At 50.9% G+C, this 23,986-nt stretch overlaps 2 protein-coding genes and 2 long non-coding RNA genes across 8 annotated transcripts in view; 2 read left to right on the forward strand and 2 right to left on the reverse strand.

Annotated features, from left to right (window-relative positions):
• The window catches only part of IQSEC1 (IQ motif and Sec7 domain ArfGEF 1), a 470,459-nt gene that overhangs the window by 129,389 nt on the left and 317,084 nt on the right, over positions 1–23,986 (forward strand). For all 5 annotated transcript variants that reach the window (XM_045493961.1, XM_045493960.1, XM_045493967.1 and 2 more), the window contains exon 2: positions 5,952–5,981. In XM_045493961.1, the coding sequence (XP_045349917.1) occupies positions 5,952–5,981 (30 nt within the window). The remainder of the gene's footprint in view (positions 1–5,951; positions 5,982–23,986) is intronic.
• Positions 10,372–10,551, reverse strand: LOC123606051. The gene is made up of 2 exons (XR_006716069.1): positions 10,457–10,551; positions 10,372–10,408 (listed from the first exon to the last, which is right to left on the reverse strand). It is a non-coding gene; the product is annotated as an uncharacterized LOC123606051 (long non-coding RNA).
• Positions 11,484–12,191, reverse strand: LOC123606044. Its single transcript, XR_006716062.1, has 2 exons — positions 12,079–12,191; positions 11,484–11,708 (listed from the first exon to the last, which is right to left on the reverse strand). It is a non-coding gene; the product is annotated as an uncharacterized LOC123606044 (long non-coding RNA).
• LOC123606037 (serine/threonine-protein kinase SIK2-like) lies at positions 20,407–21,699 on the forward strand. Its single transcript, XM_045493973.1, has 2 exons — positions 20,407–21,094; positions 21,197–21,699. Exons 1-2 carry the CDS (start codon positions 20,639–20,641, stop codon positions 21,686–21,688), a joined length of 948 nt encoding a protein of 315 aa, XP_045349929.1. The 5' UTR covers positions 20,407–20,638; the 3' UTR covers positions 21,689–21,699.

The following is a 23,986-nucleotide window of genomic DNA, read 5'->3' on the forward strand; positions in this document are numbered from 1 at the left end:
TCTGTTCCTGTTTTTCCATTTTAAAATTTGCGGCTTCTACGTACGGAGGACATATGAAGTGTCCACGTACATATGTAGGGGTGTGTGTGTGTGTGTGTGTGTGTGTGTGTGTGTGTGTGTGTGTCACAGATTCACTGTGGTACAGACACCTTCCCTCACCACCCAAGTCCACAAGGTGGGGGGGGCCCCCAGCAGCCCGGCGACCACGTACTGTTCCCCCGACAGCAACGTCTCTCTGGGGGAGGACTGGTGGCCCGACTTTTGTGGCTTCATGGTTTAACTCCCAGGTGGGCACCTCTCGGCTGAGGCACCGAGTTTTGGCTGCTTTGCTTCATTCAGGTGGATTGTGACATGTGCCTTGTCTGGCTGCCTCAGCCACTCCCCCCCCCCCCCCCCCGCCACTGCTGGGGGTGGCCAGGGCTTGTGTGTTCTCCTGGCCACTTAGCATCTCTTGTTTGGTGTGGATGGGCCACATTCACCCATTTTCCTGCCGAGACACAGGAGGCCTCTTCCAGCTCAGGGCTCAGGGAGCACATCACTTGGGCCAAATCGGTGCGGGATTATTTAGTACCTCAGTACCCGGGATTTGTTGTCTCGCCACTTCGAAGAATGAAGAGGGAGACACAAAATGAGCAGCAGGCCAGTTGATTAGAGTAGAAGATCAGAAAGGAAGGGCAGTAGCAAAGGTCTCTTTGCAGAGAGGGGGCGTTCGAAAGTGAATGCCCGAGGCCTCTAGGCGAGGGTCTCTGTTTTAGAAGGTTCCGGTTAGCCCGCTCTTCCCTTCCCCGTCGTTCCTTCTCAGGTCCTACCCTTATTGACTTGATCACTCTAGGTGCTGGTTTGTCCATTCCCGATTGCTTCGACCCCCTTGTGTGTGGGGTGGTCTGTGGCCATCTCAATCCCTTGTGGGTCATACATTTTATGGCCTGCTACTTAGTTTTAGCCAGGTCTTTTGTCACATTCCTGAGGGGGACCTGATGGGGAGGAGGTTGGTGCCTGGTACAAGCTTAAGGGGAACCACACACCTGAAGGGGTTCACTGTGGTCAGACCCTCCCAGCATTGTTCCAAAATGCGTGTTTTTCCCCACCCAGGGACCTCAGGTCCTAAATGTCCCCTCTCTGCCCACTGAATCCGGTCTTTTCCTACCACAAAGTCATGTGTTTCACTGGGGCCTGTACCTAGGAGCAGAACTTGTAGGTCGAGGGTGTCCTGACCTTCCCGGGAGAACACCGTCCGTCCTATGAGGGAGCACTTCCGTGGGCCCCGTGAAGAGCCAGGGAGGCAGGGAGCAGTACTGAGGGAACCATGACTCAAAGACATCTGAGCAGTAGACTGGGCCCTGCTGTGCAGGACGGCAGTCTGCTTGAGAGGCCCGAGCAGGTAGGGAGGCCTGGCCGGGTTCCCAGAGGGTGGTGAGAGCCGCACCCCGCCCCCCCGCCGCTGCCGTGAGGGACCCAGCTGCGGAAAGGGACCGGTAGTCGGGGGTGCGGACTATGCAGAGTGCCGCAGGCAGGAGGAAGAGTGTGTGCAGAGGCTCGGAGGCCGCAGACGGTGATGACCCCGGCCACCTTGATACGGCACCTCAGACGGCGTGGCTTGCACAACAGACGTGGACTCCCTCACCGTTTCTGGAGGCCGGAAACCCCTGATGGAGGTCTGGCAGGGTTGGTTTCTATTGAGGCCTCTCCTCCTGGCTTGCAGTGGGCCGCCTTCTCAGGGCCCCACCCTCAGGACCCCACTGAACTTTCAGCTCCTGCCCACAGGCCCATCTCCAAGTAGGGCCACACTGGGGGAGGGGTGGTAGGGCTCCGGCGTATGAATTTGGGGGACGCAAACATTTGGTCCGCAGCAGGGGTGAGGGGGATATGAGGGGCCGGAACGTTCATGGGGCAAGAGGTGAGGCAGTGCTTGGGGTTTTCCCAAACCCTGCCCAAGCTGAGTGATTGGAAACAGTGGTCATCATGTGTATTTGCGCGGGGTTTCCCGCTTTGGGCAGGGCCCGTGGGGACAGCCGCTCTGTGCTGTGTGTGACATCAGCTGAGGCTTTGCTTACCATGGCTGACAGCCGGGAGCTCAGCGGGGCTGAGGGCCGGGAGCCTTCCTCCTCCCCCGTGTGGTGGTGAGGGCTTCCTCTCAGCATCTTCTTTCTTCTCTCTTTCTAACAGCAAGATAGCAGAAGTTGCCAGTCCTTTCAAAGGTTAGGCCTGAACCTGGCAAGGGGGTCATTTCTGCCATCACAGATGTCACAGAGTCCAGGTACAGCCACTGACCACTCATGTCACAGACCTTGCCCTTTTTCTTTTTTTTAAATAAAAATGGTGTCTATTTAAGGGGTATAGTGTGTTGTATTGTAACATGATCACTATAGGCCGGCTAGTTAACGTGTTTGTCTCCTCACATAATTGTCTTTGTTTCTTATGGTGCAAGCACCTGAAATCTGTCCTTAGCACATTCCGGTACACCATACGGCCTTGTTAACGATGGTCACCATGCTGGACATTGGACCTCCAGACTTCCTCATCCCACGTAAACGGCAACCTTGCACCCTCTGACCGACCTCTGGCCGTTTCCCCCGCCTCCCAGCCCCTGGTGAGCATATGGACCCATCTTCCTTCAGCCATGCACTTGTAAACGCTGTAGAAACGGCGTGTTTGCCGTCACCTCCCAGGTCATGCATCCTCTTGCCTTTGAAGCACAGGCTGGCCAGGTCTCTCCTCAAGCCAGTGCAGCCCCAGAGAGTGAGGTCACGGGGCTGGGGCACACCAGAGCTGTGGAAGTTGGAGCTGGCCGTCCCAGATGCCACTGTCTGGGGCTGGTGTCTTGGCGGGCAGTGCACAGGAACCCCACGACTGGAGTTGTAGGGGCGTGTGTGGGTTTTCCTGGAGTGAGGTCCGTGGCTAGGACCAGATTCTCTGATGGGTGTCTCCCCCAGAGAAGGGTGCCAAGGTCGTGACAATACATCTGATTTGAATCTATCTCTGTGACATGGGTGTGAGAGGCAGTGGTTGGCCTGGCCCCTCCGAGGCCACCTCAGCGAAGCCATGGTTTATCATGGGCCCAACTCCCCACCTGCCACTTGGCAGGAGTCCAGTGACGCGGGCACCCGCATTCACTTAACCCTCGTGTGTTGTTTGTTTCAGCTTCTTCTCGTGGAAAACTTCAAACGTGCACCAAAGTAGGCAAAGCAGCGTAAGACCCTCCCACCCCTCATATCCCACTTCAACAATGGTCAGCTCACAGCTAATCTTATCCCCCGTCCTTATCCCTGTCATATTGTATATTCTCTAAGTTTTTCAAATGTTTAGTCATTTGTGAGAGACAGGGAGACACAACGCGAGCGGGCGAGGGGCAGAGAGAGAGGGAGACTCAGAACCCGAAGCCGGCTCCAGGCTCCGAGCCGTCAGCACAGAGCCTGACGGGGGAGCTCGAACCCACGAACCCCAAGATCATGACCTGAGCTGATGTTGGACGCTTAGCTGACTCGGACCCACCCAGGCGCCCCTATTCTTCTCCATTTTTTAAAATAAAACCGTGCTATTTCTGAACGTGTTTGTGTCGTGAGCCTGTGGCAGCCTGGGTTTTCACACTTGGTTCCCCCCCTCCCCCCGCCGGTAGAGATTCTGGTACCCAGTTCCAAAACATACATGCCGGGGGGTGAGTTCCCACACCACCAGGCCGTTCTCAAGACACAGCCTCGTGTCCTACAGTTCCACCAGTTCTGATACCCTCTAACTGGAGATGGCCTCAGATCCCACAGGTGGAGGGCTCAGTCCTACAAGACTGCCCCCACCCACTGCACATGCCGGTCGCAAGCCTAACTTGTGAACCTGCGCTTCTGACTGACCGGCCGGAAATCAGAGGTTCCTGTGACTCCTCCCCCCCCCCCCCCCGCCGCCCCCCCAACCCTTGAGGTCAATCAGTTTGTTAGAGTGGCTCACAGAGCTCAGGAAACCAGTTTACTCACTGGAGTACTGACTTACTCTGAAAGGATATAACTCAGGAAGAGCCAAGTAGGAGAGATGCACAGGGCGCGGCGTGGGGAAGGGACTCAGAGCTTCCACGCCCTCTGGGCACGCCACACTCTCCGAATCTCCGCGTGTTCCCCAACCGGAAGCAATCTGAACCCCGTCCTTTCAGGTTTTTTACGGAGGCTTCATCACATAGACCCGACTGATCGAATCATTGGCTTTTGGTGATTGATTTCAGGGGGCGGGACCGTGAGTTCGCATCCTTAGGTGCTCTCCGAGGGTCACCGCATTGACATGATCCCGGGTGTGGTGGAACATTTCCTGCTCCCGTCGTGGCTCTGAAGTGATTTCAGGGGCGGAGGACATGCAAACAAATATGATAACAGAAGACGTTCCCGTTGCTCTTTTTTGCTCAGAAAATCCCAAGGGTTCGGGGTGCTGTGTGCGCCAGGAACTGTGGACAAAGACCAAATGGATAGGAGGAATACATTTTGGAATCTGAATGGCCAAATCTGCCCTTTGTATTAATCACGATCTTGCACCTGGGTAACCAGGACCTGGATCAGGAACCAAACGTGAGCAGCACCTGCAAGCCCCCAGGGCCCCCTTCTGTCACTCGCCCAAGTGACCTCCATCCTGACTGGATGGGGTCTGGTTTGCTCTCTGGCTGCCGAGGTGTGGCAGGAGAGCACCTCGATGCTGGCCGCTCATGCGACCGTGTGCGGACACAGCCTCCGGGAGCCTCGGTCCCTCTTGGGCACAACGAGGGCCATGCTGGGCCTGCCAGGTTGCTGTGAAAATCATCAATAGCCTGTGTCAGGGCCCGGCTCTGGGCTTGGCACCTAGTAAAGGCTGAGTAAGGGGCGTCTCTCATCATCATCATCATTGACCTTTATTTCCAGTTTTGCACTGGCTGAGCCCGGAAGTGGCCAGTGGCACTGGCCTGCGTTGTGTAGCTGCCGTGAGAGCTGGGGACAACGGGAGCCTTCCAGACAGCGGACAGTTGGTGTTTAAGATCCTGTAGGGCATCCTGGAGAAACTTTCCTGGGCTGGGCTGTCAGTTAGCTTGAAAGACAACTGGGGTAAAATCTGTCATTGACACAGCAGACATAGGAAAGGGCACGGGGTGCTCTCCTAAGACCAGCGAGGGTGGCTCTGTGGGAGGAGCTGTCCCCTGGGCTTGAGTGCTCATGGGGTGATGCAGTTAGTCTGCACAATTACTGAAAAAGGCAATTTGCAGAAGAAAAAAAAAGTACAAAAAAGACTTTGAGTTAAGTGTGTTTTTATTTCTGTAACTCGCCGGCAATAAAATCCAATTGGGGACGTCCAGGGATTAGCTTCCCAAATGTGCTTGCTCACAGCCCTTTGCTCCTTCAGACTCAGGAAGCCCAGCTGTGGCTTTAAGCCTTTAGCTGCATGCATTTTAATCCCCAAGCCCCTTTCCTTTGGTTTACAGAGCGGCAAGGCATCGCTGTCTTGTATTTGGCTGCCGGATATTTCACAGTCTCCGTTGAAAGTTCAAGTATGCGCGATAGGATCTAATTGTCCAGTTTCTTGACATTCAGGCTTGTCTCCTTCGTCAAGTGGTGTAATTGATTTCTGGGTCCTTGAAAATAGAGCCGGCAGTGGGGAGAGATGCTGGAAATACCAAGTAGAGGATGCAGTGAGGCCAGCTACACCATCCCCACTCACTCTTTCCTTCCGTTGCTGCCTCACAGGGCCCAGGGCACAGAGCTCTGGAACCCCCCCTCTGGGGTTGCTGCCCAACTTCTGGGAGGACGTGGCTTTCAGGGTGGGATTCCAGGTCAGAAGACCAGCAAGGTGACACCTTGGGGGCTGGGCCTGGGGACAGTCTGCTGAGACTGGAGAAGGGATCCCAGGGGAGCTGGGGACCTCACATGTCCCCACAGCTCATGTGCTCCAGTGGATCTCCCATAGTGGAAGGTACTCGCATCCTAAGTTTGTGTTCTCTCTCGTTGCAGGTCTGAAGGTGAGAGCTCCCGGAATGTCAGGTATGTGTGTCATCGGTCTCTGTTTGTGCGTCTGGGTCCTGGGAGCGGGTGGCTTCAATGAAACCTTGCGCTTTGGTGTCTCTGTGATGAGGTCGCACCGGGTCAGAGCCCTGCTCCCTTGCTGCTCCTGGCCCTGGCCCGCCACCTGAGGACCGTGGCCCTGCCGTCTGCTGGCTTGGTGTCCTGGAGAGAGAGCACCGGTTTACTGTGCGGGCTTACTCGGTTCTAGAGTGACCTTCGTGGGGGGTCACCTGGCTTGGTGGTAGTTCCATCCCCTCAAGGGCAGCGGCGGTGTCCTAGGCTGTGACATATCTACGACCAGAAGCTTCTCAGCTCAGGCAGTCCCTGGGGCCATACAGGGCAAATCTCTGGGCTGTTTGGTGGAGGGGTGGGCTCCTAGCAGCCTTGAATGATGCGGTGTCTCCATGGCCCGTGGAGAACACGATGCCTGCAGTTGAGACACCTGCCTCTCCTCACCCCCACCAGTGGAGGGGGGGGGTCGGCATGGAGTTGGGTCACAGCTGGGGCTCCTGACTGGATGAAGGGAGGGGCAGCTAGGAACCAGAATCCCAGGGTGCTACTGCCTCAGCCCAGGGGGCTGGGGCCAGGCAGGTCTCAAGGCTTGAGTTGGGGGACCAGGACGGCCATGAGGGATGGGAGACAGCGGGCTGGTGATGAGGGTGGGGGAGGAGAGGAGGAGCATGGAGGCAATTTAAGGGCCACAGGGACACCCAGCCCCACTGGCAGCAGATTTCAGATTTCTGAAATCGCTCCGTGACTGGGCACAACACAAATTGTGCATCCTGAGCCTGGAGCTGGGAGTTTCGGGCTTGGGTGGGGTCCTCTGGGCAGCCTACGGAGAGAGAAGTGCAGATGGGTGACAGGTAGGCTGCATCGTGGGGAGGCTCCAGGAATCAGCATGGCGAGGCCCTAGTGTGTACCTGCGCACTCGGCTTGGGCACAACCCGGGACACATGAGTGGGGGTCCCAAGCCAGGGAGGCAGAATAGGGGGCACTGGGAGGGCTGGGTCTATAGACCCTGAGTCCGGCAGGGTCCCAGCAGGAAGCAGAGGCACACGCAGGGTGAGGGGATGGAGGAGTGTCATACAGGGGCTATGGATGGGGTGAGGGCCAGGTGGCCCCCGGGCCTGAGAGGGGAGAGGAGATGCCCTGAGAGACGGAGAATGGCCCAGGCCAGGAGATGTGGGAGGAGGGGCAGCTGGGCATTCTGGAGCCATGGCCCCTCTGAATATGTGCAGCCATGAGGGCAAAGGGAAGGTGCCCTCCATGGACTGATGGGGAAAGGCCCCAGGTACGCCGTTTCCTGAGCAAAGCAAGGTGCGGGAGAGCGTGTATCTCACGTTACATTTGGGGTAAGAAAAGTTGCATGGAAGAATGTGGTTTCCTGCTTATAACGTTTGCATGCATAAGCAATGGCAGGAGACCCGAACAGCTGTTCAAATGATCCCTTGGGAGGTAAGGAGCTGGGCAGGCAGAGATGAGTGGCTTTGAGCCTCCTCGTAGTGTGCACTGTGCTGTCGCTTGAGCTCGGAACCATGCAACATGTATTACCTGTCCAGAAAACTTGTTAAAAATGAAGATTTACCAGGGCGCCTGGGTGGCTCAGTTGAGCATCTGACTTCGGCTCAGGTCATGATCTTGCAGTTGTGAGTTCGAGCACCGCGTCGGGCTCTGTGCTGACAGCTCGGAGCCTGGAGCCTGCTTCGGATTCTGTGTCCCTCTCTCGCTCTGCCCCTCCCTCGCTCATGTTCTTTCTCTCTCTCAAGATTAAATAAAAAAAAAAAAAAACATTTAAAAAAAATGAAGAGCTATCTGAGGACAGGGAGGGTTGCTGAGGGGTAGTGAGCATCCCGTTCCTGGGGTATGCACAGACATTGGAAGGGGATTCACAGGGGGAATAGGAAGGAGAGGTGCTTTCAGCCCCAGGATCTGAGCCCTCCCTGCTCTGTCTGATACACTCCCCCAGAAGGTGTTCCTGGCTGATGACGGGGCGCCCTTCACCGAGATCTCCTGAGACCAGTGGGCTTTCACCTGTAAGTGCCCGGAGATGTGTGTAGGGTGGCTGTTTGGCCCTGCCCAACCCCACCCACCCCCTGCCTCAGGGTTCCCTGCGGTGGGCTGTCAGGAACCTGATTTTGCAGGCCAGGTGAAGCAGGAGGGCAGTTCTCTGCTCCGAGGAAGGGTGGGAAAGACATTTCAGTGGGGGGGACAGGAACACCAAGGACCTGCTTGGTGAGAGAATAAGGAATGGCCTCCGAATGGGGCCCGGGGCTGGGGCGGGGGTGGGGACCGTATGGAGACTGGAACCTATGTCCCCAGCTGGAGCCAACTGGTTGTCAGCAGGACTCCTAGAGGTGAGGAGCCAGGCAGGGAAGAAAACTGATGTGAGTCCAGGCAGAGAAGGCTGCATCTGAGATTTTTCTGAGACTCAAAAACCCAACCCCATAACGACTTCTACTCTGCTGTGCCGACTCTTGGGGACAGCCCCAGACACCTATAGGAGTCATGGTAGAAGGCCTTGCTGGGACTTTAGGATGCTGGGGTCAGGCGTTGACTGAGTCTCTATCCTATGCCAGGCATGTGTTTTGCCCTCAGGGAGCTGTCACGGCGGGGTCAGACCTTGGTCACATGTCACACCCTCTGCTCAGCACAGGTAGGCACAGGGGCACAGGCCAGGAAGCCCCCCGGACGGTTCAGATCTGACCCACTCTTCACGATTCAGGTCACTATCCCCAGACAGCTGCAAAATCTGTTTCCCAGGGAAGAAGGACCATGAGGTCCCTTCCTAAAGGGAGCCTGATCTTCTGCTGAGTGTTCCCCCAGGGGCCTGCCCACCAGGAGGACTGGTCTAAAAGTCAAGTCTGACTGTGACCCTCCCTGCTTCGCCCTCCATGGAGCCCCTTTGCCCAACACTTTCTAGCTGTGGCTCTCACTGAGGCCCCGTGAGCCGGCCGCCTCTCTCGTGTGCGGCCCAGTTTCCTGCTCCTGTCCCCCCAGGGGAACTTGCACGGCTGCCCAGCGGTGCTTCCCTCTGGTTCCAGGTGCGTCCATGGGTTCCCTGCCTGTCTTCCAGCTTGTCTGTGGGACTAGTGCTGTTTCCTGTGCCCCCTGTGTTCAGCAGACCCACACCTCTGTGAGAACCTCAAGCCATGGCCCCACTGAAGGTTTGAGGGGGGTCATGGCTGAAGTGCCCTGGCCCTGCTTGCCCTCTTTGGCTTCTTGTGCTTGCTTCTGATATCCATGATCACTTTGATTTCTGTCCTAGTCACTTGAACACTTAGCCCCAGGCAGAGTAAGGAGCCTGCATGAAGACCCGGCTTGTCTCCCAGCACAGAGCACAGAGCACAGAGCACAGGGCAGGCCCCAACAGGCCGGGCCGTAGTGGAATGAGTTCACCTTGGTCTCGCCGGGCACCCTGGGCACAATGCCTTGCCCACAGAACTGGTGTAAATTAATGTTTGCTTAATTGGATTCGGAACTCATAAATATTTTCAGGCTGTGAACTGGAAGGGAAAAATAAGTGGACCATCTGCCCTACTCAGTGGAGACCTCTTCCTCTCCCCTGCTTCATCCCCCCTTCCACAACAAACATCAAACACAGGGGGCAGAAGGGGCCATGTCTGAACTCAGAAAAGGTGACGTCTGGCTTTCATTATACTGGCCAAGGTCTGGATGGACACCAAGAGCGGATGATCTTTGCTAAATGTTAAGGAAATGAACCCTGAAAGACCCTCCTTACCCCACCCCTACCCTGGGGTCCCTGCTTGGTGAGGGTTTTTTCTTTCCACTCAGAGGACGTGAGCTACAGCCTTTCTGGCAGTCTGAGCCTCCCGGAGCAGCAGGGAATGGGTTTTGCCGGGAGACGCCTGTTTGCGATGGCGCGCGCGCTACTTTTCCCCCGGGCGAGACAGGTGCAAACTCAGATGTATTCATTTTCCACAAACGAAACGACTCGGTTTTGACCATGTTGCAGACCTAGGACTTGGCTCCCTTGTTCCCGGGGGGTGTGTGTCTGGTTTTCACTCCATTCCGAAGGAGCCTGTGGAGGCTCCCAACTTTGAACCTTCTAATGATAATGATTTACTGGTTTCAGGGGGTTCGGGGTGGGGGTGGCGGGGGGAGGTGGGACAAGAAGAGTGATGCAGAGTTTGGAGTCTGAAGGAATGATTAGCTGCGTGGAGGGCCCGGGGCCAGTGCTGATGCTGTAGTTAAGGCACAAGGACTTTCCGCAGCACCAAAGCATCACCTTTTGCTTCTCATCAACCGCTTGAAACGAACTCAGTCATGTTCACTGATAGGAATCAGTACCACGTAATGAGTGTCCGCCATGGGTCGGGGCCTCACCGCACCTGTACAACCAACCCGACCCGTTCAAGAGGGTTATGGTGCGCCCCAGTGTTTGAGCTCTGGGAGGCTGGGGTAGAGAAACGCTGAACAGCTTCCCTAGATAACACGGCTTTCCAATGCAGATCTGAGACTTCCCACCCAAAGCCTTTCCAGGTCCTGTCCTTGGTGCCTGTGGAAGGTACAGATTTCCAGGCCCTGTCCTTGACGTGTCTGACTCGGTAGGGTCGGGGGGCGGGGCCCGAGACTCTGAATTTTGCCCCCTTCCCGCGTGAAACCAGCAGGCAGCCTGGACACCCAGCCTCTGTCCAAGCAGGCCAGCGTCCAGTATTCGGCTGTGCCCAGCTCACCAGTGTGAGCTCAGAAACACCGAACCAAGCAGTTCCCGTAGATCCCCCCACCCCCCACCCCTGGCAGAAGAATCCTAAAACCCTGACTGGCATTTTCCAAAGGTCCCAGCAAGCTTCTCGGGACCCTGAGCAGCCAGCCAGTGAAACCTGAGGACTGCTTGTTTGGGGAGTGTGGGGGCTGCTTCTGGAGAAGGTGGGCTTGGTTACAAGTGTTGTCTTAATTGGAACGAGGACGTGGAAGGGAAAGCAATGAGTCCAAATTAATCCGTTTTCCTGTGAACATCTCCCACCACCCCGTGCCAAGGCGAGGCAGCCTTTGTAATTAACTGACTGGGCCTTTTCTCCCCCCAAACCCAAAATGGGAGCGTGCGATTTCTTTTGTGTGCGAGGTGGTATGAAAATTGCCAAAGTTGGCAGATGAGGCTGGCACGTTGGTGGAGCTGGGTAAACAGGGCCGAGCTGTCTGTCACCTCCAGGTCGGAATGGGGAGCTGGCTCCAAAGCAGGGACAGGGGCTGGGGCCACGGAGGTGCTGTGCCGAGGGCTGAGCAGGTGGCCTTGGGAGGAGAGCAGAAACTTCTTAGCACTGTGGATGGGAGTAGAGGCCCTACAGTTCTGAAATCAAACCCTTCTCCTCGTCCTACCCTGTGTCACCACGGACCAGACACTTAACTCTCCAAGCGTCAGAGTCCACGTGGGTTCAGCGGTCTTTACTGAGTGCCTGCCGTATGTAGTGGACCCAAGTTCATCTGCCTGATGCGCATAAAGACCATCACTGAGACATGGAGTATAAAGCAAAGCAAGAGTTTATTCCAGAGGCAGGAGGGCGAGCCTCACATCCACCTCCCTACAGGAGGAGAGTCAGGGGTACTCAGTGGCGAAGGAAAAAGGTCAGGGTACAAAGTTGCGGCTGCTAACCCTTTGGTTACCCTTTTCAGTCCCCAGGGTCTTTTGATCCGTCCTCATTCTTGTGGGTATTGGGACCACGACCCGGCCGCGGCCGTTACTTCCTGCTGAGGTGGGGTGAAGACTGGGGTTAGACAAGTGGAAACTTGGGGGTGGAAAGGAATGTTCTGCATTACCGGGATTTTTGTACTTTGGTCAATAGTTCCTGTACCATGTTGTGTCTAGGGTTTTAGGGGTACTAGACAACAACAGGTAGCATGTTGTCCTCGTGGCTTGATTCCCTTGGACCAGTTCCCCCGCGTCGGAGGTTCAGGTCCGGCAGAGGCTCACTGGTCTGAGCCGGGTCCCTTTCGACCTCCTCCCTGCTGACAGGGTGTAGGGAACCTGTGGATTCTTGTCATTCAAGTGTGAATCCACGGCTCAATTCCCTGTAGTCTCGGGGGAGTGGGGGGTCAACGGCACCTCGCAGGGTCTGACCTGTCCAGTGAGGCTGGAGCTGGTCCTCTGGGCTCCCGCTCTTCAGGTCTTTAGTGACATCTTTAGTGACACCTTTGGATGTCACCAAGGGATTCAGGCAGCGTGAAGACACGTCTGTGAGGTACATCAGCCTGCCGGAAGCAAACTCAGGCCCTGGATGTACCTGATAGTATCCAAATCGCTGGTGGCAGCCCCGCCAGCAACTCCTAGGTCACGAAAAGAACATAGAAAGTCTTCCATATAACCTTCCACAGGGGCTTAAACCAAGCCCTCTTCTAGGGACCACTCTTTCCCAAAGCAGGGCAGATGGCACGGGTTGTTCCCAAGTGAAGTGGGTTTCTTGGCAGAGCGTTGCCAAAGTTCATTTTTTTCCCTTTTTCCACTCTCTCGGTGTCTCCAGGAAGCGTGTGATTTCCACTGAATGCCCAAGGCCTTGGACGCTGTGGTTGTCACTCCATTGTCACTCTGAATTATTAGCGGCAGTCCAAACCTAGAAATGATCTCGCTTAAAAGCATTTTGACAACTCCCGAGGCCTTCTCTGAACAGCAGGGAGGAACCGCAACCCCGTTGATAAAGGTGTCTGCAGATACAAGCAAACCCCGAGAATTTCCCATTGTTCTTTGCTTTCCGGGAAAGCCTGCGTGCCGGTCTTCTCCAGGTCTTGGGCGTCTCAGTTGTATACACTTGAGAACTTGTGAGCACCCAGTCTTAGGATTGTTTTTAGCACAAGCGTTGCCTTTGTCGCATTTCGCTGAAATCGGAGCCCGCAGTATACTTCTGGATCCACTGGAGAGTGGCATCTTTCCCATAACGGGTGCTTCGAGGAATGTGGCTAATTATTTCTTTCATCAGATGCTCTAGGGTAAGGATTCATTCTATTTCCAGCTGGTGTCAATGCCAGCACGGTGTCCAAACCCCCACTCCTTACTTAACTCCTCTTTGGTCCTCCAAGGGACGTTGGGGTTGATATGTAGTTAAGTCTATCTTTGGCACGAAAGCTCTTCCAGAGGGTCTTGGAGTCTTTGACGGGCTGCCAGCATGGTTCCCTTGGGCAGTCGGTCCACTTTGTGGCGTCTTCCACAGCGGACGATGGCTGATGGGTCACCACTGCACCCAGCTCTTCCTTGTCTTTGATCCGTGACACTGTCCCCATCCGTGAACACGTCCACGTCTGGATGCTCCGATGGCAGCTTGTCCAGTCGGGATGGCTGCGATCAGCTTGTTCAGCTATCCGTGTGTCTCTGGTGATCTTTCTGAGTGGCCCTTAGATCACCGGGCCACTTTTCTCTCACGTGTACCTCGGGTGGTCTGGCTTCGGTTTGCGGGGCTTCAGGGAAAAGCAGTTTTCGTTCTCAGTGCTTCCAGTCAACACAGTGGGAGGAAACTGGAAACCTTAGTTTGGAGAGTCAGGGTCAGATATTCAAGGAAACCAGAAGAATTCAGGACCCAGCCCAGGTGTATAGACAACCAACGAACCCTCAAAGACGGTTCATTGGAACTATGATCTTACATTTTCACAGGTGTGTTACTGGAACAATCTCTCTCTCTGAAACCACCCTCATCTCCACCAAAGATAGCCAGATTAGGACACATTTGTTTGTAAACTTGTCCAGTTGAAGCTGGGCCTGTTTACACAAGCACCATCACAACGGTGATTGGTCATATAGGCGTTTGGTTTTTTCAATCTGCTTCGCTGGAACTTTTCGTAAGGAATGTCAGATTGAACTTTTAACAGCCTTGTCAGGCTAAAGAAGCCAAGCCAAATACTGGCCATCAGCTTTTGCCTGCCATACCTATAGGTGTGGGTGGCTCCCTCTCTTCTCGAGATCCCCCAAATACCCTGAGGTTCCTGCACCTGCCAGGAAGTGACGACCTTCCTCATTCACCTGGTAGGGCTGCTGGAAACTTTGTAAGCAAGGTACGAGGCAAGTTTTCCAAGGGGCTTCATTGGCTCGGCAAAGTCAACCTTAATTAGCTCCTTAAAGCTCTCTGATTGTAGCTGAGTCTAGGCATATCTCCCTCAACTATGACATTCCAGTCAAAGCCTTGGCAACTGACCAATGTTTCCAGTGGCGTCCTGTTGCAAGGAGAACGGATTCGTATCGAACTTCTGCAAATAAATACACTGCCGTGAAAATACGAGAATACTCCCTGAGAGTTTCGAATTCTGGCGGTACCAGGTAGGGAGAAAGGGATAAATGTTTCCTATCTGTTTATGAAGAAATTATTTACCAAACGTCTGCCAGATGTCATGGGCAGACTTAAATTTAGAAGAGCAAACATTAGAGGACCAGCAATGTTTACACAAGTGTCTGTTTGAAAGCAGTTTCCCCGTTAGTCCTGGGAATTCTTACTAAGCTTATTTTATGATCCTGAAGGGATCAGAGAGCTGTATTTGTCAATGCAGTGCAGCTGGCAAGGAGATTCTGTGACACACGATACTTCAGTAGTTAGTATTACAAGCGATGACGCTATGTCAGGACATATCAAAACCTTGGGAATCTTATAAAATCTCTAGGACACTTAGAGCAATCACCCATACAACAAAGCCTAAGAAGGTTCCTCATCACTTATTGGATGATGCCTCCCATGTCATTTGACACACCAGGGAATAAGCCTAATTCGTCAAAAAGACTTCCATTCACAAGCTGGGTTTTTGGAAGTTGGTGAAATACCAGAAGGTTTCAAAACACGTGCCTAAATAGGATTACAGATCATTACAAAACAGGATACTTATTTAGCCAGGATGGCAAGAAGAGATTCTCAAGGGAAATGCAGACAGCAAGGTAAATGGAGCTGTGAGCAAACCTTAACTCTCTTAACACTGAGCAGATTCAACTTTCTTAAGTAAGCAAAGACCTAACAAAGACAAGACATAGAAACTTTGTTTTTCTAGGCAGATTAAAGATAAAGAAAAACCTCTGTTGATAATTTAGACCCATCATCTAAGAAGCCTCTGTCACATGAACAGCGAGAAAACCCAAATTCCAGTCTTATACCGCTGTCCTTTGGATATTAAAACTCATTCGTTGCGACAAGATGAATTTTTAACAAGATATGCAGTCCCTTCTTTCTTCCTCCGTGTCACCTCCCACGTTGATACATACTTATTTGGACAAGGACATCCAGGGCACTGCATGGGTCTGAGTTCTTGTGGCGGGTGTTGGGATGTGCTGACCAGAATCTCCGGCAGGAACCCAGGTCTCCCAGCCATAGCAATGCTGCCTACAGCCTTCGACGCTCAGACATCATCAGGGATCGCCGTGACTGTAGGCAGCGGCCTTGCCAAGGGCATTGCCCCCTGCCCAGGTGGTCACATCCAAAGACGCTTACAAAGAGCCAGCCCCTTTCACCTAAGTTTGGATGCTTCCGAAGGGCAGTCCAACTTTCGGGACGGCTCAGAGAGTCGGCTAAGGCTTCCGTTGAAGTGTCACTGCTCAACTTCTGCCTGACATCGTTCTCTGCCTCCCCCTTCTCTTCCCCGGGGGTCGATCGCTGCCCTCATAAACTTGTTTCTTACATGCGAAACTCCAGAGTCTCGGTCCCGACCATGCATACATAGCATTTCTTTCGAAAGATTCCCTTCTCGCAAACCTTCTGCAATTTTCCCTTTCGCATTCCTTCACATTTTCCTACGTTTTCCCCTCTTTGTTTTTTTTTTTAATTTTGTTTGAGAGAGAGAGAGCACAAGCAAGGGGGGCGGGGGGAGAGACACAGAGAGACACACAGAGAGAGAAACTCAAGCAGGCTCCACTTGGGGCCTGACACGGGGCTCAATCCCAACTCTGGGATTATGACTTGGGCAGAGGTCAGGAGTGGGATGCTCAACAGACTGAGCCACCCAGGTACCCCAAGTTTTCCCTCTTTGAATAACCAGTCTCACTTTCACTAAATACAGAATTTTTTCCCTTATTTTTTCAAGTAGCCTTAATTACATTTGTTAAAATTATGTACATCTGTCTGTGTGTCCTTCGCTTGCCCATAAAGCTTCAGAAGCCATTGGACAGGGCTCTAACGTCTTTTTCTTTTCCATCACATTTTGTGACAGTCACAACGCCAACAGCTGGTTTGACTTACAGTAAACACAAGCAGAGTGAAACTATCATATTTAATGTTGGCAATTCTAAAGACTTATGTCCATTTATAACTAAACAAACGACGTTACATTAGCTTTCGTACCAAATATTTTCCAAGATCACTTGAACTTGAAAGACACCTGGGGTTAGTTTCTATCTTTCTGAGTTTTAGAACGCCCAGTTCTTTTTTTCTTTTAATTTTTTTAATGTTTATTTACTTTTGAGAGAGAGAGAGAGAGACAGAGAGAGACAGAGCGTGAATGGGGGAGGATTAGAGAGAGAAGGAGACACAGAATCTCAAGCAGGCTCCAGGTTCTGAGCCCTCAGCACAGAGCCCTACGTGGGGCTCAAACCCACAGACCACAAGATCATGACCTGGGCTGAAGTCAGACGCTTAACCGACCGAGCCACCCAGGCGCCCCTAGAACACCCAGTTCTTACAAGCACTTGCCTTCAAACCAGCTAAGTAGAGCACTTTCAGAAATTAATTTTCACAACCACCACCCGGAAGTAGAGAAACCATCTCACATTTACAACATACATAGACACACGTACCGTTCCACAAACAGGGTGCAAGCAAAACCTTAAAGGCCCAGTTTCCTAATATCTCCCTTTTACAAAACACAGCTAAGTGCGAGATGGTCTTACCATTTATGGATCCCTTCATCGGTCGTCTTTCTCAGGAGTCTGATGAATATTGTGGTGGAGCAGAGTTACCAAAAACAAACGATGGCCTCGTTTGGGAGACTCCAGCCCATAGGACTGGATGTGCAGATAGATTGTCCTTTCCCAGTGTCCAACGAGGACATGGCTTGTTGTATTCAAAGATGCCCAAAGCAGTCAAAGCAGCTGACAGACCAATTGAAGCCCAGGTTACCTCCGTGAATTCTCCCCTCCCCACCCCACCCCCTGCCCCGCTTCAGCTGTGTCCAGTCTGCGGTGTGGCCCATCCGTTGTGGACGGAGGCTCTCAGAAGAGGTCCATAGATGTTCAGCCTGATTCTGGAGACACTACTGGTCCTCTCTTTCCACAGACAAGAGAAAGGTCTCTTTTGTCACTGAGAAAATAACTCATCTGGCTGGATATTTTAGAAAACTCCTCTGGTGACTGTCTGGAAGGTGGCCCAGAGATATTTAGGGTGCATCAAAGCAATGGCGGCCTGATAGAATTAGTTAGGAAGTGTTCTTTCTCCTGAATTTTTTGGAAGAGTTTGAGAAGATTGGTGTCAATTCTTCCAATGTTTGGTAGAATTCACCAGTGAGGCTGTCAGACCCGGGGCTTTTTTTTGTCAAGTGGTCTTCGATTACAGCCTCAATCTCCTCCCTAGTTATGTACGAATCTCTTCCGATTTTCTCTTTCTTTGTGATTTAGTCTTGGTAGGTTTTCTAGGTCTAGAAATTTGTCCATTGTATCTGGATTCTCCAATTAGCTGGAATACACTTGTTGGTAGCACTCTAACCCTTTCTACGTCTGTAAGGAGTCAGTGGCAATGCAGTCATTGAGTCTTCTCTGCCTCCACCGGCAATCCGGCTAGCAGTTTGGTGTTTTCAAAGGACCAGCTCTTGGGTCCATTGATTTTCTCTTTCGTTTTTCTAGCCTCTGTTTCATTTATCTCCGCTCTAATCTTTATTATTTCCTTCCCTTTGCTACCTTTGGCTTTTTCTAGTTTCTTGAGTTGCACATCTATGGTGTTGATTTAAGATCTGTCTTGAGGGGCGCCTGGGTGGCGCAGTCGGTTAAGCGTCCGACTTCAGCCGGGTCACGATCTCGCGGTCCGTGAGTTCGAGCCCCGCGTCAGGCTCTGGGCTGATGGCTCAGAGCCTGGAGCCTGTTTCCAATTCTGTGTCTCCCTCTGTCACTACCCCTACCCCGTTCATGCTCTGTCTCTGTCTCAAAAATAAATAAACGTTAAAAAAAAAAAATTAAAGATCTGTCTTGATGTTTACTGTGAGCATTTACAGCTATAAATTTCCCCCTCGCCACTGCTTTGTTGTTTTCCAGGAGTTTTGACGTGTCGTGTTTCATTTCCCCTCACCTCTACGTATTTTTGCATTCCACTGTGATTTCTTCTTTGACACATTGGTTCTTTGAGAGTGTGTTTTTCAGTTTTCACAGCTTTTTAAATTTTCCACTCTTCCTTCTGTTACCGATTTCTGACTTCATCTTCTTGTGGTTGGAAAAGATACTTTGTATGATATCTATCTTGTAAAATCTACTGAGACTTAACTCGTGACCTAACGCAAAGACTGTCTCAGAGAAGGTCCCGCGTGCCGTTATTGTTGGGTGGGGTCCCGTGCCCGTCTGTTAGATCTGGCTGGGCTATCGTGTTCTTCAAATCTTCTGTGTCCTTACTTACCTTCTGTCTGGTTGTTCTGTCCATTATTGACAATGGGATATTGAAGGCTCCAGCGATTATTATAGAACTATTTTTCCCTTCAGTTCTGTCGATAATGGCCTCTCATTATGTGTGTAAATGTTTATCATTTTTTCTTCTTGCTGTACTGAACCTCTTAATTCATATAACATGTCCTTCTTTGTCTCTTGTAACATTTTCTGATTTAACGTCTGTTTTGTCTGGTATTATTACAGCCACTCCACCCTTCCTTTTGGTTACTATTTGCATGGATTATCTTTTTCCTTCCTTTCATGTTCAACACTTTTGTGTCTTTGGATCTGAGTCCCTTGTAGGTAACAGATAGTTGGACCTATGTTTTTATCCATTTCACTAATCTGTTTAATCTGCTTACATTTAAAGTCATTACTGATAAGGAAGGAATTCCTTCTGTGGTTTGCTCTTTGTTTTCTATATGCCTTAATTGCTTTCTGTCTCAAATTTTCTGCATGACTATCTTCTTTTGCATTTAGTTGATTTTTTTTTTGTAGTGAAACATTTTAATTCCCTTCTCATTTCCTTTTGTGTATGTTCTGTGGCGTGTGTGTGTGTGTGTGTGTGTGTGTGTGGTTGTGTGTGGTTACCATGGGATTGCTTTTAACATCCTAAAGTTACAACATTGTAGTGTCAATTTATACCAGCTTAACCTCAATAACACATGAAAACTCAGCTACTTTACAGCCCTGACCCCGCCTTCTGTCAGTTGTTAATGTCACAAAATTACATCTTTATGCATCTTGTGTCCAAAAGCATAGATGAATAATTAGGTTTTTAAATATATCAGTCTCTTAACATAGAGAACAAAAAGTAGAGCTACAGACCAAAGTCATAACAGTACTAGCGTTCATAATTGTCTGTCTGTTTACTTTTACCGGAGATTATTTCTTCAGAAGGCTTCGAGTTACTTGTTCAGTGCCCTTTCATTTCAACCTGAAGGACCCCCTTCACTGCAGGGCCGGTCTAGTCATCGGGGCAAGGCTTTCAGCTCTGGTTGATCTGGGAATGTCTTCATTTCTTCCTCATTTTTGAAGGACAGTTTCCCAAATGTAGGATTCTTGGTTGACAGCTTTTTTCCTTCAATGCTTTAAACACATCAACCCATGCCTTCTAGCCTCCAAGGTTTCTGATGAGAAATCTCCTCCCAACCTTATCAGTGAAAATATGATGAAAAGCAATCTTCCTCTGAGCTTTAGAGATGTTAATAATGAGCCTTATCGTGTTTTACACAACACAACATTTCCTTATATGTTGTAGCACCATTTTGAGACCAGGAACTGGGTATTTTAAGTGTAGACATTACGAGGTCTATACAAGCCAAAATTACAGTTTTCTAAACTTGAAGTGAAAGTCCATTGAACCATCTTATAGATTTTGATTTCTAACAAAGTAAATATCAATCTTGAAAAGCCCACACAAACAAACAAAAAGCCCATTGGGGGTCTTTTTTTTTTTTATTGAGTAAAGGGGTTTTGGGAATAAAAAGTGAGGAAACCACTGTGGTCTCAGACATCCCCAGCCATGATTGCATAATTGGCCCACTTCTTGCTCTGCCCTCACAAAGCCCCATTGTGAAGTTATGGCAAGACCTGTCTATATAAGACCCTGGCTCGGCTCGCTGTTTGGTCTTTACAGCCCAGGAAGCTTTAGTGACCTGTTGGCCTTTGACCCTAGCTAGTTTGTTTTCGACTTCTCTCTTTTTCATTTTATTTATTTATTTTTTTATTTTCATTTTTTTTTCTCTACTCCTTTTCTCTCCCAATTTTTTTTTGCCTTTTTCTGTTTTTACTTTTTTCTTTTTTTCTCCTTTTTTAGTTTTTCTTTTTCTCAATTTTTCTTCGTTTCCTCCCTTCATTTTCTTTGTGTGTGTGTGTGTGTGTGTGTGTGTGAGTGTGTGTGCGCGTGTGTGTTTTTCATTTGCTTCTTTTGTGTTAGCGTTTTAGTACAGTTAGTATAGTTCATATTGTTAGTGCAGTTCATATTGTTAGTATAGTTCATAAGCATAATATTGTTAGTATTGGCAAATTTTGTAGGTTGGTATTGTTGGTTAGCATAGTCTGTGTAATTAGCATTATTTAGTGTTAGTAGGTCACCATGCTTCAGGGGCGTAAGGCCGTTACGGCTGGTGAGGAGGACATCTGTATTTACAAGATCTGCGAGACCACCAGTGAGGACGGCGTCCCCACGATGAATCTGGCCTCGAACATCCCAACCAGGAAGCAGTCTGATGTGAAGTTCATCAGGAAAACCCAGAAGGACCCCACTGGCCTCCAGGGACTTTGTCGTGAAGCCCAGAATATGAAGACCTCAAGTCACCCAAGTATTGTCAAGTCACTCGAGGTGATCAACACCAAGGAAATGTTGGTCCTCTTTTCAGAATACGCAAGCAGAGACAACCTGTGTGACGATTTTCCGCACCGTGGCCAAGTGACGGAGGAGGTTCCAGACAAATTCTGCCGGCTGTTATCGGTTGTGGAGTACTGCCACCAACAAGGTATGATCGGCGGGTATCAGAAGCTGGAGACGCTGCTTTTTGACAAGAAGCTGAAGGTAAAACACACGGGGGTTGGACTGAGCATCCAGTTTGCTGGCTACGAACTCAACACTTTCTGGGACAGCCCCCCTTATTCTGCCCCGCGACTCTTCCTGCAGCAAAGGGAGGACACCCCTTCCGCAAACGCTTGGAGCCTGGGGGTGGTTTGGTACTGCTTGGCCACCGGGTTTGAGCCGTTTGAGGGGGAAGTCTTCTGGGATACGGAACGAAATATCGAAAACAGGGAACACAGTGCTTTAATTTTCATGTCCCTGGAGAGTAAAAACATGTGGTACACGTTGACAACTATCCAGCCCACGATCAGGACACCAAACAGATTCTGCTGCTGGGGCTCCATCCCAACCTGTTCCAGCACAGGCCTGTCCTCAGAGCGGAGTAGTCTGACCTCCGAAGGGACTAGCATAGTGACCACGATTAGCGGGCCCAGATGCAACTCACCAGCCACAAACTCCGACACCAGCAGTGAATACAGCCAGCCAGGGAGGATGTCCCTAGAGCCAAAAAATCAGGTTCTCCAACCTCTTGATAAATTCAAGAATGTATTCAAAAAGAACAATAAAATAGAACCCCCAAAAAATGCAAATAAATGAGAGCCATAAGAGAGCCACGTGTCTGTGCCTTTATTTTTTTTTTTTGTTTTTTAACTTTAAAGGAACTTAAATATTTGTTTTGAAACAGAAGGGACAGTGCGAGTGGGGGAGGGACAGAGAGAGAATCCCAAGTCTACTCTGAGTAGACTCTGAGTCTGCGAATCCCAAGTCTATCAGCTCGGAGCCCGACACGGGGCTCCAGCTCACAAAACAGATGGTGACCTGAGCAAGACCAAGAGTGGGACGCTTGAGCCACTGAGGCCCACCCAGGAGCCCCGTCCCTCGTTTTAAGTGCAGGGAACGATGCTGAGCTCCAGGAGGCCCGGGGACATGGCACAGGAGATTGGCCAGGGCGACGGGTGGGACCAGATCCAGAACAGCTTCACAGGCTGGAGGAGTGTCGGTGGGATGGTGACCTGCTGGATTTGGAGTTGTAGGAAGCACAAGGTGGAGGTGGTGAAGTTTTGGAGTGATGGGGGGTTCGTGGGTCTGGAGCCGATGGCCAAGGAAGAATTCGTGAAGAAGTCTTTGGTGCAAAAAGGTGATTTTATTAAAGCACGGGGACAGGTCCCATGGGCAGGTAGAGCTGCACTGGCGTCGTGACGGGTAGCTCATTATATACCCTCAGGTTGGGAGGGGATCAGGGAGAGGCCAGAATTCCTTGGAGACTTACTCTAGGACTCAAGCTTCCAGGACCTTGAGGGGCTAGCTGTTGCCAGGAAAACGCCATTTCTTGCCGTTTAATGAAACCTCAGCCATGAGACCCTTTAGATGGATCTGGGCAGGCCATAAGCGTGGAGGATGATTGCCAGCATATATGTTGCGGGGGTTGAGATGAAGTAGATTTGCAGGGTCCTCGAGGCTGGGATCATGTGAAGCTAAGGTTCTCTTTTGCCCCCACCAAAATGTCATCCTGTCAGGCAGCTGAGCTCCTAGAGGGAGGTCACTCTGCCTGTTTCATGGACTTGTCAATGGGCTGCAGGCAGTAAGGGAATTTAAGTTTTCATTTGCCTTAGTTTCCCACATGACCACGGCAAGCATTTAAACCCCTTTCCTTTGTTCTTGGGGAGCCAGGAGTGTCCAAGGACTAACACACACATTCCACCTGGGAGGGACGGTGCCAGCCTGGATTTTGCCCTGAGCCTGCCTTATGCTCCCTCATCATATCCCCCTGCCCCCTGAGCAGTTTTGACCCTGGAATCTTTAGGGTTGCTGCAGGCGGAAGGTCTCATCTTCTGTAGCTTCTTCCTGCTGAGCAAGGGCGTAGAGTTGTCCCTACCTATCTCGGTCAATATGGGTCAGTGAGGGAACATAGAGGGGAGTTATAAAAGGCAGAGGCAGCTGAATCCACCGTGGGCAATGTGTATGAACCTCCTTGAGTAAAAAGGATCGTGTGTTGGCTTGAAGTGATTGCAGTGATGGAGTCTTGGTACCAGGCAGAGAGACATGGGAGAAAAAGCAAAACAGAATGAGAACCACTAGAAAGATCAGCCCAAATGGAAGTCCTTTGGTAGCTGACGCACCTCCTCCAGTCCAGGAGTTTAACCAATCATTACAGGAAAGGGATTGTTTAAAGCACCGAGTTGGAGTACTCATGTCAGTGAGAAATCCAGAAATGTTTCTGTGGTCATCTGGAATGTACACACAGCATTTTGTTTTGATGAGAGTATAAGTTACACCTTGTGCAGCAGTTAGCACATATGCCGTTCTATTTTGTAGAACTGTTTTCTGCATTCGAGTTATGTTCGTATTTAACACTATAATGGTATGTTCAGAGTCATTTAAGTCCTTAACTGTGTAACAAGTGATGTATGTACAGCCATCCTGTAGACTCTGTTTGGTTCAGTAAGCAATCAGCTAATTAATCAGAGGTACTCTTCTGGAACCGAGAAAAACAGGGGTGACTGGTTAGAGCAAATCACAAACTTAGTGTTTCCCAGTGCTGCCAGTGAGATGTTAGATGTCGGGCGGGAAGCATCCTCAGAGGAGAGTGGGAAGAGGCAGCAGGAATGAGGTTGGTCTTTCTGGTTTGTACCTCACATGTCTGTGGTGGTCCTTTTGAATGGCCCATTGTAAGAAGGACTTGTTAGTAGAACTTGGGAAAAGAGAATGAAAAAGAAAGTTGCCATCATCATAAGAGGTGTGAACAAGTTCACAGGAAGAAGGAGGCACATTCGTGTGCTCATGGATTTCCTGCGAAAGGGGGTACAGGTTTCATTTAGATACGGGAGCCCGTGAAAAACGCCCCTGTAACTTGACTGTAGCCCTTTTATTTTGGAGTCAAATCCCCTGTTGTAT

Source organism: Leopardus geoffroyi, chromosome A2, assembly GCF_018350155.1.
Source record: "Leopardus geoffroyi isolate Oge1 chromosome A2, O.geoffroyi_Oge1_pat1.0, whole genome shotgun sequence".
In the NCBI taxonomy this organism is placed as follows: Eukaryota; Metazoa; Chordata; class Mammalia; order Carnivora; family Felidae; genus Leopardus; species Leopardus geoffroyi.